Raw genomic sequence first — 16,068 nt, forward strand, 5'->3', positions numbered from 1 at the left:
GTGAAAGAATTAGAAAGAAAAACAAAAGAAGTTGAAAGGTAGGCAGGAGTCATTAGAATTTTTTTTTTAATGATGCTTTATTTTAATCATGATTCTATGGGTCAGAGATTGGAGCTGTTCTCAACTAGGCATTTCTTGTCCTGGACTCACTAGACATTACTCAGGTAGCCAGCACACTGATTAGGTTGGATGGCCTAAGACAGTGATGGTGAACCTATGACACGCGTGTCAGAGGTGACACGCGAACTCATTTTTTTGGTTGATTTTTCTTTGTTAAATGGCATTTAAATATATAAAATAAATATCAAAAATATAAGTCTTTGTTTTACTATGGTTGCAAATATCAAAAAATTTCTATATGTGACACGGCACCAGAGTTAAGTTAGGGTTTTTCAAAATGCTGGCATGCCAAGCTCAAAAGGTTCGCCATCACTGGCCTAAGATGTCCTTTCACATATGTCTGCAATTAGTGCTGACTGTAGGCTGGATCATGCTAACCAGTAGACTCTGTCTTTGAGTTGCATAGACAAGGCTTGTTACACAGAGGTGACAGAGCAGCATTTCAAGACAGCAAGAGCAAAAGCTGCAACCGCTGCATTCTTTTGGTCAGAGGTAGTCACAAGACCAGTTCAAATTCCAGTGATGGAGAACAGACTCTGCCTCTTGATGTGAGAAGTGGCATCTTTTATTTGGCCTTAGAATTTTGAACTGAGCTTGAGTAGATTTTAAGTTGAGGACACTTGGAGGCAGTGGGAAGAAGGTAAGGATGCTTAAACCAGGGGATTTTGCAGCAGGAAGTAGAGGGAATGGTTTGGAGGGGGAAATGAAAAACAAGATTAGATGGGTTGTCAGTTGGAGCATAGTGTGGGGTATTTTTTTCTTTGTTACCATATTCTATGTTTCTCTTTGGTGCTTCCAGGATCCTCCAGGATCCTCAGCTGTGTTTTTACCTTCTCCCTTCTAATGATCTCTTATTTTTAATTCCTATTCTACATTAAAGAAATGGCTAATAGGGTTAGGACACTGTGGTAGATATTATGACTATTAAAATATGTGTATGGGCTTTAAAATACACAGGCCATTTTCCCCCACTGCATCTCATATGTATTTAAAATGTAAAATTTGGCAGATCCAAAATGGCAGCAGAGTAGATAGATGTTACACTCACCTCTTCTCAGGACCAAACTGGAATTACAGCTAAAATATACAACAACCATCCTGAATAACCAACTAAAGACTAGCTGAAGATAAGTCTTATAACCAAGGACTTACAGAAGTCACATTGAGGCTGGTAGGAAGGGCATTGATGTGAAAGGGTTGGCCCTGCTCCCGTGGGCAGTGGCTGAGATTTTGGAGGGATATCTAAGGCTATAAGTTCCCCTGAGAAGGATGGGTTCTCAACCCCAAGCCGGGCTCCCCAACCCAGAGCACCAGAGCCAGGAATAGGTGCCCACATAACATCTGGCCATGAAAATCAGCAGGCATTCTGACTACCATGGAAAGGCGAAAGTCTGCTAGAGACACCGCTCCTCTCTTAAAAGGCCAACACACAAAATCTCATTCCCAGCCACTCACTCTGGGCTCCAGCAGAAGGAGGGCGGAGCAGACCTTCCAAAAAGAAAATCAACAAATGACACAGTAGACCAAACGGATTTAATTGGTATCTTCAGAGCATTTCACCCCAAAGTAGCACAATATACATGCTTTTCAAGTGAACATGGAACATTTTCTAGGATAGACCACATATTAGGACACAAAACAAATCTTAATAAATTTAAGAAAATTGAAATCACATCAAGCATCTTCTGTGACCATAATGGTATGAAACTAGAAATCAGTGACAAGATAAAAAACTGAAAAACACACAAAGATATGGAGGCTAAACAACATACTACTAAACAATGAATGGGTTAACATTTTCTTTAAGGAAGAAATTAAACAATACCTTGAAACAAGTGAAAATGAGAACACAACAACCCAAAATCTCTGGGACACAGTGAAAGCAGTCCTAAGAAGCATTACAGGCCTATCTCAAGAAACAAGAAAAATGTCAAATAAACAATTTAGCATTTCACCTAAAGGAACTAGAAAAAAACAATAACAAACAAAGCCAAAAGTGAGTAGAAGGAAGAAAATAATAAAGCTCAGCACAGAAATAAAGGAAATAGATCACCCCCAAACAAACAAACAAAAACACCCCAATATTAAAGATCAATGAAACCAAGAGCAGGTTCTTTGAATAGGTAAACAAAATTTACAAACCTCTAACCAAATGTATCAAGAAAAAAAGAAAAAGAACCCAAATAAATAGAATCAGAAATGAAAGAAGTAACAACTGACAAAAAGAAATACAAAGGATTTTAAGAAAATACTTTAAACAACTATATTCCAACAAATTGGACACTCCAGATGAAATGGATAAATTCCTATAAACATACAATCTTCTAAAACATAATTAGGAAGAATCAGAAAATATGAGTGGAGATATTACAATATTGAAGCAATAATAATAATAATAAAGTCCCAATAAAATAAAGTCCTGGACCAGATGGCAACACAGTTGAATTTACCAAACATTCAGAAAAGAACTAACACCTGTCCTCAAACTATTGCAAAAAACTCAAGAGGAGGGAAGACTCCCGAGCTCATTTTATGAGGCCAGCATTATAACATTATCCTAATTCCAAAACCAGATAAAGATACCACAAAGAAAGAAAATTATAGGCCAATATCCCTGATGAACATAGATACTAAAATCATCAGCAGAATATTAGCAAACTGGATCCAGTAATACATTAAACATGATCAAGTGGGATTTATTCTAGGGATGAAAAGTTGGCACAATATCTACAAATAAAAAATGTGATATCCCACATAACAAAATGAAGGATAAAAATCACTTGATCATATAAATAAATGTAGAAAAAGCATTTGATAAAATCCAGCACCCATTTGTGTTAATAACTCTCAGCAAAGTGGGGATAGAGGGAACATACCTCAACATAATAAAGGCTATATGACAAATCCACAGTCAACATCATACGCAATAAGCAAAAACTAAAAGTGTTTCCCTTAAGATTGGGAACAAGACAGGGATGTCCACTTTCAGCGCTTTTATTCAATGTGGTACTTACTGCAAGTCCTAGCCACAACAATCAGACAACAAGGAGAAATAAAACGCATCCAAATTGGAAATGAAGAAGTAAAACTGTCACTATTTGCAGATGACATGATACTATACACAGAGAACCGTAAAGTTCCTATCAAAGAACTACTAGAACTGATAAGTAAATTCAGTAAAGTAACAAGATACTAAATAAATATCCAGAAATCAGTTGCATTTTATATACCAATAATAAACTATCAGGAAGGGAAACTAATAAAACAATCCCATTCACAGTTATTTCAGAAAATACCTAGGAATAAATTTAACCAAGGATGTAAAACACTTGTACTGAGAGTATATGACACTGAAGAAAGAAATTGAAGAAGATAAAAATAAGGGAAGCATATTCCTTATTCATGGATAGGAAGAAGTAACATCGTTAAAATGTCCCTACTACCCAAAGCAATCTATAGATTCAGTGCAATCCCTATCAAGATACCAATGGTGTATTTCACAGAATTAGAAAAATATTCCAATAATTTATATGAATCCACAAAAGACTCTAAAATAGTCACAGCAATCTTAGGAAAGAACAGAGTTGGAGGAATCACGCTACCTGATATTAAACTATACTATAAGGTCATAGTAATCAAAACAGCATGGTACTGGCATAAAAACAGACATATAGATCAATAGAGCAGAATAGAAAGCCCAGATTGATATTTGACAAAGAAGGCAAGAATATACAGTGGGGTAAAGATAGTCCATTTGGTGAATGGTATTGTGAAAATTGGACAAATATGTGCAAAAATAATGAAACTAGACCACCTTCTTACACCATACACAAGAATAAACTCAAAATGGGTTAAATACTTAAATGTTACACTTGAAACTATAACAATCCTACAAGAAAACATAGGCAGAAAAATCTTAGACATTTCTGGTAGCAGTACTTTTTTCTGATATATTTCCTTGTGCAAGGGAAACAAAGGCAATGTAAACAAACAGGACTTCATCAAACTAAAAAGTTTTTTTGCACAGCAAAGGAAACCATCAACAAAATAAAAAGGCAAATCATTGAGTGGGAGAACATATTCACCAATGATACATCTGATAAGGAGTTAATATCCAAAATCTATAAAGAATTAATTTAAATCAACACAAAAACAAAAAACAACCCAATTAAAAAATGGTCAAAGAACCTGAATAGATACTTATCCAAAGAGGACGTACAGATGGCCAATAGACATATGAAAAGATGCTTAATCATCAGAGAAATGAATATTAAATGAGATAGCACCTCACACCTATCAGAATGGCTATCATCAATAAATCAACAAAAAACATGTGTTGGTGAGGATGTGGGGAAAAAGGAACCCCTTTGCACTGTTGATGAGAATGCAGATTGGTGGAAAGTAGTATGGAGTTACCTAAAAAAAATGAACTGCCTTATGACCCAGTGATTCCACTTCTGGAGATATATCTGAAGAAACCCAAAACACTAATTTGAAAGAATATATACACCCATATGCTCATTGCAGCATTATTTGCAATAGCCAAGATATGGAAGTAGCCCAAGTGCCCATCAATAGATGAGTGGATATAAAAAGCTGTGGTACATTTACTCAATGGAATACTACTCACCTGTAAAAAAGAAGGAAATCTCACCTTTTGTGACTATTCATGGGCCTGGAGAGTATTATGCTAAGTGAAATAAGCCAATCAGAGAAAGACAAGTACCATATGATTTTACTTATATGTGAAATCTAATGAACAAAATAGCAAACAAAATTGAACTAGACTCATATATACAGAGAACAAACTGAAAGGTGTCAGAGGGGTGGGAAAAAGGTGAAGGGATTAAGCCAAAAATACATTGCCCCGGCGGGCTTTGCTCAGTGATTAAAGTGTCAGCCCACAGCCAAAGGTTCTATTCCCCGCCCAGGGCGTATACCTTGGTTGCAGGTTAGATCCCCTGCCCAAGTTGGGGCATGTGCAGGAGGCAACCTGTCCATGTGTCTCTCCCACATTGATATTTCTCTCTCTCCCTTTCCTCCCTCCCTTTCATTCTCTCTCTCTAAAGACCAATGGAAAAAATATCCTTAGGTGAGCATTAACAAAAACAAAAACAAAAAATGTTATAGACACAGCATATGGTTATTACCAGAGAGAAAAGGGTAGGAGGAGGTAGAAGAGGGTAAAGGGGAATAAATGGTGATGGAAGGAGACTTGACCTTGGGTGGTGAACACACAATATAGTTACTATAGTTATATAGTTATTATAGTATACAGATGATGTATTATAGAATTGTACACCTGAAACCTATATCATTTTATTAACCATTGTCTCCCCAATAAGTTCAATTTAAATAAATAAATACAATTTTAAAGTTTATCCTCAAATGGGTTTTCACAGACATTTTTGAACCTTAGAACTTAAACCTGAAACTGTAACAATATTGGTTCACCACAAGATGGTGCCACAAGTATATTGAAAGTGAGATATTTTCTTCATTTTAATCATGTAACATGTTGCTGGAATTTGTTAATGAGTATAGAAAGCAGAGAAATACATAGAGGTGAGGACATGTGTGACATGCATGTGTGGGCAGGAGCATGCTCATTTGACAGACAGACTTCTATGAGCATCTTCTATGCATTAGGCTGAATATAGGGGTAATATCAGGGTGTGTGTATTAGAGTGATAGAGAGTGAGATATATATATATATATATATATATATATATATAGAGAGAGAGAGAGAGAGAGAGGTGTAGGGGAGATTTTCTTCAGTTTTCAGGAATAATTATTGCTGAAACATCTAATATTGCCCTCTGACTGGAAAAGGTGTAGTTCATTTTAAGAGATATTTAATAATACTAACTTAGGTTTGTGAGATCAATGAAGAGGTAGGGCTAGAATCCATCAATATGATAATGTCTTTTACTTTTGCAATAGAGACGTATGGTTTTAATGCTTGCTTTTTCTTCATTTTTGTTGAGTTAGTTTGCCATTTATCATTTAACCAAGAAGTTTTTTGCAAAATGTATGTACCATGGTGAAAGTATAACAAATCATTGATGAATCGTCAATAAGTTTCTACTTTAAGTAAATAAAACATTTTAGTATGGAGGCAGGTGGGTTGATTTTTTTTATAATACACTTTTTCCTTGGACCTATTAATTATAAGTCCACGAAATTTTTTTCATGGAAAAATTATTCTATAATCCATTTTTAAGATAGAGCCCATATGACTTCCTACAGGTTTCTATGAAAGAATCAATTTAGCCGAAACCGGTTTGGCTCAGTGGATAGAGCGTCGGCCTGCGGACTGAAAGGTCCCGGGTTCGATTCCGGTCAAGGGCATGTACCTTGGTTGCGGGCGCATCCCCAGTGGGGAGTGTGCAGGAGGCAGCTGGTCGATGTTTCTCTCTCATCGATGTTTCTAGCTCTCTATCTCTCTCCCTTCCTCTCTGTAAAAAAAATCAATAAAATATATTTAAAAAAAGAATCAATTTAGAAGGACAAAGGGTCTTGGTTAGAATATACCAAATTGGACCCTTGAAAAGAGGACATTTGATTTACTTGGTTTAAATTCTAGATCCTTGTGAGAGACCCCAGGAATTGTATGTTATTTGGAGTAATTCAGACCCAATGATGATACAGTAGAATGAATATTGATATTATTTTCTGACTATTTGTCTTACCCAGGATTAGTCACTATTAGTTTCTAAGTATTTTTTCAAATCTGAATTTCATTCTTTCAAAAAGAATAGTTAGTGCTCCATATCTGTACTCCCCAGGTAAATTGAATCGAGATTTATATGGTAGGGTTTATTGAGATTGAGGTTTTTTTATGAATGAGAGTAGAGCAATTTGGAAATAGGAAAGCTCAAGTCCTAACTCCAACCCCCACAATGCTTTGAGATAGGGCCCCAGACATTTTGGGTGGTTTTAGAAATCTAGAACTACACCTAAGGTAGACCTTAAAAAGGCATTAAAGAACAGCTTTGTATTTTTTCTGTACACATAGTTTCAAAATGTTAAACATGGGTATCAATTATACAATACGTACTACAGGCCTGGTGCAAAAAATTCATGCACGGGGGGTGGGGGAGGGTCCTTCATCCTGGCCTGCACCCTCTTGCAATCCGGAACCCACAGGGATCGGGCCTAAACCAGCAGTCGGACATCCCTCTCGCAATTCGGTACCACTGGCTCCTAACCTCTTGCCTGCCTGCCTGCTTGCCTGATTGCCCCTAAACACTTGCCTGCCTGCCTGATCACCCCTAACCACTCACCTGCCTGCCTGATTGCCCCTAACTACCTCTGCCTTGGCCCCCGCCACCGCGGCTTAGTCCGGACGTCCAGAAGGTTGTTTGGCTGTCCGGTCTAATTAGCATATTACACTTTTATTATTATAGATGGAACTCCAAGGAATTGATATGTAAAGGTTTTTTGATTGGAACTTTTATAAAAAAAAGAATTAAAGGGGCATTTGGCCCATTTTTAGTGAAGGATGGATAGTCTTTTACTTTAAGAATGCTTTGAACTACGAACTTTTACATATATTATATGTATACATGTTTTATATCGTCTTGATTTTTAGCTTTCAAAAACTAAGGGCTGGTACCTTTCGGTTTGGAAATGGAATCTGAGATAATTATGGTAATTGTGTGGGTGGCTGAGTGATTTGAATCATGGAACACCCACTTAAAATCCTGGTGCTATCTTAGAATAGAAGTGTGACCTATTTTTGTGTGTGTTTGTTAGCCATTTTAAACTAATCTGGGGAGAAAGGCTTTTGGTAGCGGGCTCAATAGAAATTTAAGTTAGTGAGTGTATCTCCTCACTGCGAGCGGGGTGAATGTGTTGTTATCCTGACTGACCTACTTTCTTCACACACATGTTCTAATTTCATACCTTGACAGAATCAAAGGCAAGGAGGCTGTTGGACATCACTCCACGTTAGGCATCCCTGTGGAATGTTACAACAGACATGGGGTTGGTTCTTAAGCCAACTGTGAAATATGTTTGCTTTTTTTCTCCTGATTATACAAGGAGTTTGGAGGATCTAGGTGGGCTGGTCATTGCATATTTTTTATGGGCTGAGTGTGATCGAATTTACATGATGTTGACTGACTTTGTTTCCAGAGCCAGACCTCTGGTGAGCCTGCTTTGCAATCCAGAGATCTTGGCCTATGGATACTGGAAGTTAACTTTTTTCTTATGTGGACATGCTGTAAAAGGTATACGGAGATGCTGATTTTGATCCTGGCAAGTTTCCTACTATAGATAATCAGTTACTTTCAGAAGTTGCAATAATTCCTTAGGACACTATGTTGTCGCTAATGAAAGAATTCAACAAGATTGTGTTCTACTTTGAAAAATGAATAAATGCAGTTTCTCCATCACATGGAAAATGACTTTGTGATCATATTCTAGATACTAAGATTAGAGCCACACATTCTGCTGTAGTTTGCATGGTGAATAGGAAGACCAGTGTTCTAATAACTGCCCATAGAACTCCTCTCCACTCCAAGTCTGAGCCCCAAAAGGCACTAAAGAAATGCTCTTTTTGGGAGGGAGGATACCTATTGGTTTTTATTTTTAAATAAAAATTGTATATATTTAAATTGTACATGATTAATATACATTTATATAGTGAAATGATTACTACAGTCAAACCAATTAACATATCCACCTCCCGATATATTCACTTATCTAACATGTAGTGTGAGCACCTGAAATCTACTCTCTTAGAAATTTCCAGTATTCAATACAGTATTATTAACTCTAGTCATCATCTGGTATAGTAGATAGCTAGACTTATTCATCCTATATAACTACAACTTGTACCCTTTGACCAAGATCTCTTAGAAGATGGTGAATGATATAGGTCCAACTTCTTATGTCCATACAGTGTCAAGGTTATGTTAAAGTTTGTACTTAATATAAAAAAAGTACATAATATATAGGAAAATTCCAAGTAAATACAACATAATATTTTCTTAGGAATATTTTAAAAATAGATTTTAAAGTTAAAGATTTTTAATATTTATGGTAAAGAATAGTACTACCTTTTTTTCTACAAGTGGTTTTGAAGAACTCCTATACCAAATTATATATAATATACAAAAATAAAACAAGGCCCTTTACTTCATAAGGTGAATGTTATTTTTGTTTGTTTCTGACATCCTTACATATGTTTTTAACATTATGAATGTTTTGCTCTTGGTTACATTGATAAGAGGGTAAGATCACCCAATGTTTTATGCTTCATTCTGGAAATGTATTTTTTCTTTTAAACTTCCTTTTGAAAATTATAAAGTAGGTTACTAAAAGAAATATTTATTTCAAGTGCCTTTCACATTACTGGGTACAAATTATGTAATCAATGAGTGCTTAATATTATCATTATGTTTTGTTATTTTCTTAACACAGTAATTCTGAATTGCTTCTTCTTGCCTTTCATTTCTATGTCCTAGTTTTGTCATTTTGCATTATAGCCACATCTCTGCTCTGCTTTGTGTCTCAGTCCTAATAGCACCTCCACTCATATATTTTTGCCCATTCTGTTAAAGGAATGTTAATCTTCAAGTCTCTTGTCCAAGCAAGAGAACATTTGCTTAGGTACCATTTTCCCATACTTAACCTCATAACAGTTTAGGTAAACATTTCTACAGGTCTATGATCTCTTACCTACAAGTTTTGAAATCCAAGAAGCTATGAAAATACAAAGGTTTTGTGATTCATATTGATGGCAAAACTTGACCTGAACTGATGTGAAGTTGATGATAATCTTTATTTATCCCATCTAGTGTGGACAAGCACATGTTTTGCTATAGAAATGTTAATGTATCTGATTATAGAGTATGACCCCAGACCCCACTAGAGGCATTATATAATTCATGTTATATGCAGAGTATTATGGTTCTAAAATTTGAAAGCATTTGAATTCTGAAATGCATCTGATAGTGAGGGTTATGGTTAAGAGATTGAGGACCTATCCTCTAGTATTATGTTTTCATTTTTAAACTTTTATTACTAAGGAGCTGCAGGAAGGGGAATATTTCAAGGCTTTTAGGCACATAATCTCTCATGGATTACTTTCTAAGACAAGAGAACTACAGAGAAAGAGAGAAATGGAGAACACTGAGCAGTGGCTAAACCAGTGATAACCAGTGCCAGCCATTTCTCATACGTTCAAATGTTGTCCTAGGGCAGTGGTTCTCAACCTTGGCTGCACATTAGAATCACCTGGAAATCTTTTTAAAATCCTGATTTCTGGGCCTCATCCTCTGGAAATTCTGTTTCTTTGTTACTAATGTTGTGGACCCACCCCATAACAAAGAAACAGAATTTCCGGAGGATGAGGCCCAGAAATCAGGATTTTAAAAAGATTCCCAGGTGATTCTAATGTGCAGCCAAAGTTGAGAACCACCGTCCTAGGGGCTTCATGAGGCACAAATGAATGGAATTCAGGCAGCAAAAAGTAGAAGTGCATTCTTCTATGATGTGGGAATACACACACACACACACACACACACACACGCACGCACACACACACTCATACTCATGCATGCTTGTATGTGTGTCCACTCATGTATATCCATAACTGTCTACCATGAAGGGAGTCTAACCAGCAGCCTGTAAGGATCAGCTCTGCACATAGAGACGTAATGAGGATCTCATGGGTGTTCCATGTTTAACATTACTCCAAAAGCTGGGTTATGTAAATGCATGTGGTGGAATAGTGCTTCTTTCACACAGATGTTTTGGGTTGTAGGTACTAGTAAATGTGGCACCTAAGAGCCAGTATTATCAGAACCGAATAGTCATGTACAGAAGATCCTCTATTGGATCCTGATTTGCTCCTCTTTAGAGTTTTAATGAGAACCTAAAACCCATTTAAAGAAATCTGAATGGAACCTTGAATGTGTGCTTCATCAATGATGCCTACTAGGAATTCCTTCCGGTAATGATTTTTAATAAATATTTTATGTCCTTTATGCTCTGCACTTCGCATGCACAGGTCAAAGTTTGACATCTTGTGATTTCATATCATTGCTGCTACTTTCTGGGGTATAGCTACTTTGTTCCTCTTTAAGATTATTTCAACTGGCTCTCGCATCTTACAGTATAGTAGTGGAAGAGGAAGGATGGTGAAAGGTAAAGATATAAATTTGGGGTGGCTGGGTAGGGATATATGGATTTAACTATAGACTCTTTAAAAATAAGCAGGCAAAGACTATGGTATTAAATATAATCTCTAACTTGCATGTTTATGTTCTTACACAGGATACGTTTACATTTTTATTGTTTAGGAATTTGTTTTAGAGTAAAATTGATTGTATTTTGCCCTGGTGCTAGCATAGCCAGGCACATTTTCACTACTATTTTTATTTTAATCTAAAGACAGGCAGGTAGGGGTTAAAATATATTTGAACTTGCTTTTTCATGGGTACCTGTGTCAAACATATGGTCATTTTTGGCATTATAATTGTAATAGCCTCTAGGGATTTCATTTGTCTATAGAGAAGTTCCAGGAACCTCCAGCTATTTTGATTTTTGCAGCTTTTATGATAAGTCCTTATAATATAGACTACCGATTTCTTCTCTGTTCCCGGCTCATTGTTGAAAAGCCAGAGCTATTTTTAACATTTACACAATTTCAGTAGATGAGTCTTCATTCCACAAGGTTTGGTGCTAAATCTGTGGAGCCTTTCGTAATCATATCCTTTCTGTGGTTTGCTTGAATTTGATCACAGTGGCTGATTTCATGCATTGATAATGAAGGCTTAGGTTGCCTGTTTCTCGGCTTAAATCCACCTCAGACTTGGAGGTTGACAGTGCTGCTGGCTTCAGCATGCGCAGAGATAGAGAACTGAAATTGCTCTGCTTTCTTTACAAATGACTCTGAGAGTGCTTGTCCTTCCCTAAAATGATGCCAGCGTGTGAAGGATTTTCAATGAGCAGTGCAATAAGCCAGCATCTGGGAAGGTTCGGAGCTGCACGGATGTAGTGTGGTACTGTCACACAGATCTTCAGGGCTGGAGCCAAGCCTCGGGAGCACTGTGCCTCACGCTGGTCTCCTACTGGAAGTTTTGTTTATCCAACTTGGTTGCTCTCGAAGCTGGTGAAAGCCCTGCCAGGATGTGGAGTGGACTTCCTAGCAGAGGTGAGCATTTTTATTCTACAACTTGGGACGCAGGGACCTGGGGTGTCAGTAACAGATTCTTTCTTACGCTGTGTTGAATCCTGTGGAGTTATCAATTGTGTTCATCACGTCTCGCTGACAGATCCGAAGGGGCAGCACTGAAGCGCAAAATATATGATTCTTTAATGTTATTGGGAAGTAACTCCTTACATGGGTTTGACAGCATTCCTTTCTCTCTGTGCTAGCTGTTTGCCAAGGACATCTTACCAGTAGGTGACTTCCTTTGTATTTAAACATTTGGAACAAGTCAGTGATATTGTGTGATTTGCTATCCTTGCATTAAGCAGGTAGTCAGCAGTGATATTATGTGCTTCAGGTATATAAAAAAAAGGCTAGGAACTAAATGTACTTTGTAGAATCTTTGACATGAAATATATATAGGAGGAAACAAGTGATGTGAGGCGATAACTGACAAAGTAAGTGAAATGGATTACATACTGGAGTTGGCACCTTGTTAAGCTTGACATTATTAATAATTAAAAGTTATGACCTGTCGTGCACTGGACAGCCTACAGTAATTGGTTTCTAGAGATGGTATACTGAATGAGAGGAGGAGGAAATTAGCAGCATTTTCTCCTAAAGCATGTTTTAATTAGATGTGACATCTTAAATGTAGCAGATTTTATCATTTAAATGTAAATAAAGTGCCGACACTCACCTGGGAAGTTAAGCTACTAAATCATCACGCCCAGAGAGGTCTGATGAGGCATTGTAAGTATCGAGTATTTGAAAGCCAACTATGTAAGAGCAAAGTCAAAGTTAGCCTCTGAGTAGATGGAGTCCTATTGCTCAGGCTCTTCTACACTGTAATTCCTGCACAGTGAGAAGCTGTTTCTAAGGAAGAAAGAACTGTGAGAGTTAGGATGCATCCGAATGGCAGTATTCTTATTAAGTGTCTGTTTAGAACATTAGGACGACAAGGAAATCTATTTTTATTGGATTGGAAGCTAGCATGGCACATGGGGTGTGTATATACTGTGTGTGTGTGTATGTTTATGTGTTTTTCCTGCTAAATTTATTTGAGGCAGCTGCTTTATAGCTTTCAGCTCTGAAGTTATAGATAAGTGTGCATTTGTTTGACAGAAGATTCGAGAACCCCATTTACTGCCAGTACATGTAAAGCTTGGCTAAGCAGACGCATCAGGAGCAAACCGTTTGTGTTCGCCAATCTGTCTCAGCAAGTCCCAGGGCCACTATCTTGCTAGAAGCCACTGTGTGCTTTTGAAAGCATGAAATTAGTTTTATACTGAGCACATGGTTTCTCATTTAGCAGCTCTTTTTATGGTAATGGTCAATTTATGGTTCACCGCCAGGATTTTGGTATTCCGTCAAAGCTGATAGCTTCTGCTAAGGTGTCTCTATGAGATAATTTTTTTTAAAACACAGAGATGGGGGGGGGGGGGGTGGCAGGCACCTAATAGACCCTCAAGGAGAGATCTTTACCTTCAAACTAGTCTACTTCCTGAATGTTTTGTCATTTCTCCAAATTTCCTTTATGTTGTTTTAATCCAGGATCTACAGATTTAAAGTTGCTAACATTTCCCTCTTTGGAGCTTACTTGACGTGTGAAAATAAAATAGCTATACTCTGAAATGTAAAGTGTTTGTTCAACTTTTTTCAAAGTGTTTGTAGAAAACCACTCTATTAGTGTTGACCATATTGTGCAATCCATCTTTAGGCTTACCTGCTTTTTTCTTAACACTGTTGAGAGAATGCAAGGCTTTTTTATATGTATTATAATTGATAAAAACTACCCATACTTTGTTGTGTATATGTGCTATGAGGAGGGTTAGTTACAAATAAAATTAAACAGTCTCAAGATACATTAAAAATGTTGAAAAATGTCTCCTTTTATAAAACCTCTCAAATGTTAACATTATATAAATATTAAAATAGTGTTTGTTTTCACAGTGATAATAGATGAAATGTACTTTTATATGTTATAAGAATGATTTTCTTAGTCTTGTTCTTTCCATCAGAAAATAAACTTTGTTGAAAGTTTTATTGATCATAATGCATTTTGAAATAGAGGTAGTGAAAATTAATTGCCAATGACATTTAGTGAATTATTTATTTTTTGCATGCTTGTATATATATTTATATATGGATTAGGGTATTTGGAATAGTGTTTTTATACTTTTTCTTTCATATGGCCTTGATAATGGAACTGTAAACACTTCTGAAATATTGAATTTTGTGATTTTTTTTATTAACCCTTGGATATTTGCCTAGGTTAATGATTATACCTGATTAAGGATTCAAGATAAAATGTTACTTATTGAAATGCAGGGATATAATATGTGACATTATAATGAAATATTTTCTGCTTTTAGATGAAGCATAATTTTAAACAACTTGTTTTTCTTCTGTTCTTTTGGGAATGTCATGTCACAAGTCATCATTAGCTTGCTTGTCAGGGGGATTTTGTTTTAGCTTTTGACTTATAAATAAGTATCTCATATTTCTCACTTTCCCAAAGCCCATAAAATAAATTCGGTTTGTGGGTTGAGATTTAGAAGGTTAAAAGGTCATCGAGATTTTCTCTTCAAATTTCCTGAGGATGTAATGTATTTAGAAAATAAAACCTTTAAAGAAGTTTTAGAATGTCAGAATTCTCTTAGAATAGTGAAACGTATCATAGTACATAGGTCATGGAAAATTTACTAAAGGAAGTGAGGGATAATTTAGCATATCTGCCTGAATTCTTAGCACTAATTTCTCTTTCACAAAAAATAGGATTTAGAAAGTTATGGTGAGGATATAAGATACTCATGCAGCTCAGTGATTTACCTGCATCTATTCACTTGTAAATCAAGAGATAACAATCTGGAGTTTGTTTTAGCAAATTAAAAAATGACTAGTTATGAAATATAGCAGATGTAGTAAACTCGCTTTAGTTGAGAAACATGATTAAAATTAAAGTACTCTTCAAGTTCATTGAGCTTTCCCAATGTATATGTTCAGTAATTAGTCTCTACTATTTATATAGTTTGTATTTCATTTTAGAATATTTTCTTTTTTTTTTTTTTAGTTGATTTCAGAGAGGAAGGGAGAGGGAGAGAGAGATAAAAACATCAATGATGAGAAAGAATCATCGATCGGCTGCCTCCTGTGTGCCCCATACTGGGGATTGAGCCCTCAACCCAGGCATGTGCCCTGACAGGGAATGGAATTGTGACCTTCTGATTCATAGGTCGATGCATAACCACTGAGAAACCCTGGCCAGGCTATATGTCATTTTGAGGTATGTTGCTGTAGTGACAAATAATTTTAGTATAAGTATATACCATGCAATATTTGATACATACTTTTACTAAAAATTATTCATTGTTTAGCTAAAATTCAAATTTGACTGGGTATACCATACTCAGTATGGGAACCCTACCTAATTTCTAACTAAGGTGAGTTTCTAATAATTAGCTAGATAATTGGGTCTATCTAAGCCAAAATGGAGGCTTCGAATTCCTGTCCAAGCAGGCAGTTTCTACTGGTAGAGTTTATGCCTGGAAACTCCTATGATAAGAAAGTTTCCATTTGAGAAACTTAAAAGCAGAAATTACTAGTAAGGGCAGGAAAGCCTCCTGTAAATACTTACTAGATAAACCAATAAAGGCATGCATTAAGTAAAGTCAGTAACATTTTAAATAAATAATATTGAGAATTATACAATCAATTTCCAGTTGTTATCTCTTGCCAACTAGAACATTTTCAGGATTGTCCTCCCTCAACAGGTGTGAGATGCA

The 16,068-nt window shown here is 36.3% G+C and overlaps 1 protein-coding gene across 6 annotated transcripts in view; it reads left to right on the forward strand.

The window, feature by feature from the left end:
- The window catches only part of ZNF385B (zinc finger protein 385B), a 346,769-nt gene that overhangs the window by 102,455 nt on the left and 228,246 nt on the right, over positions 1–16,068 (forward strand). The window contains exon 4 of one of the 6 annotated variants that reach the window (XM_070422656.1): positions 12,149–12,286. The exons of the other annotated variants lie outside the window; for them this stretch is intronic. Within the exon in view, the coding sequence (XP_070278757.1) occupies positions 12,149–12,286 (138 nt within the window). The remainder of the gene's footprint in view (positions 1–12,148; positions 12,287–16,068) is intronic. 6 annotated transcript variants of the gene reach the window in all.

The sequence above is a fragment of the Myotis yumanensis genome, unplaced genomic scaffold (genome assembly GCF_028538775.1).
Source record: "Myotis yumanensis isolate MYYU_CA2020_CCGP unplaced genomic scaffold, mMyoYum1.0.hap1 SCAF_8, whole genome shotgun sequence".
Lineage (NCBI taxonomy): Eukaryota > Metazoa > Chordata > Mammalia > Chiroptera > Vespertilionidae > Myotis > Myotis yumanensis.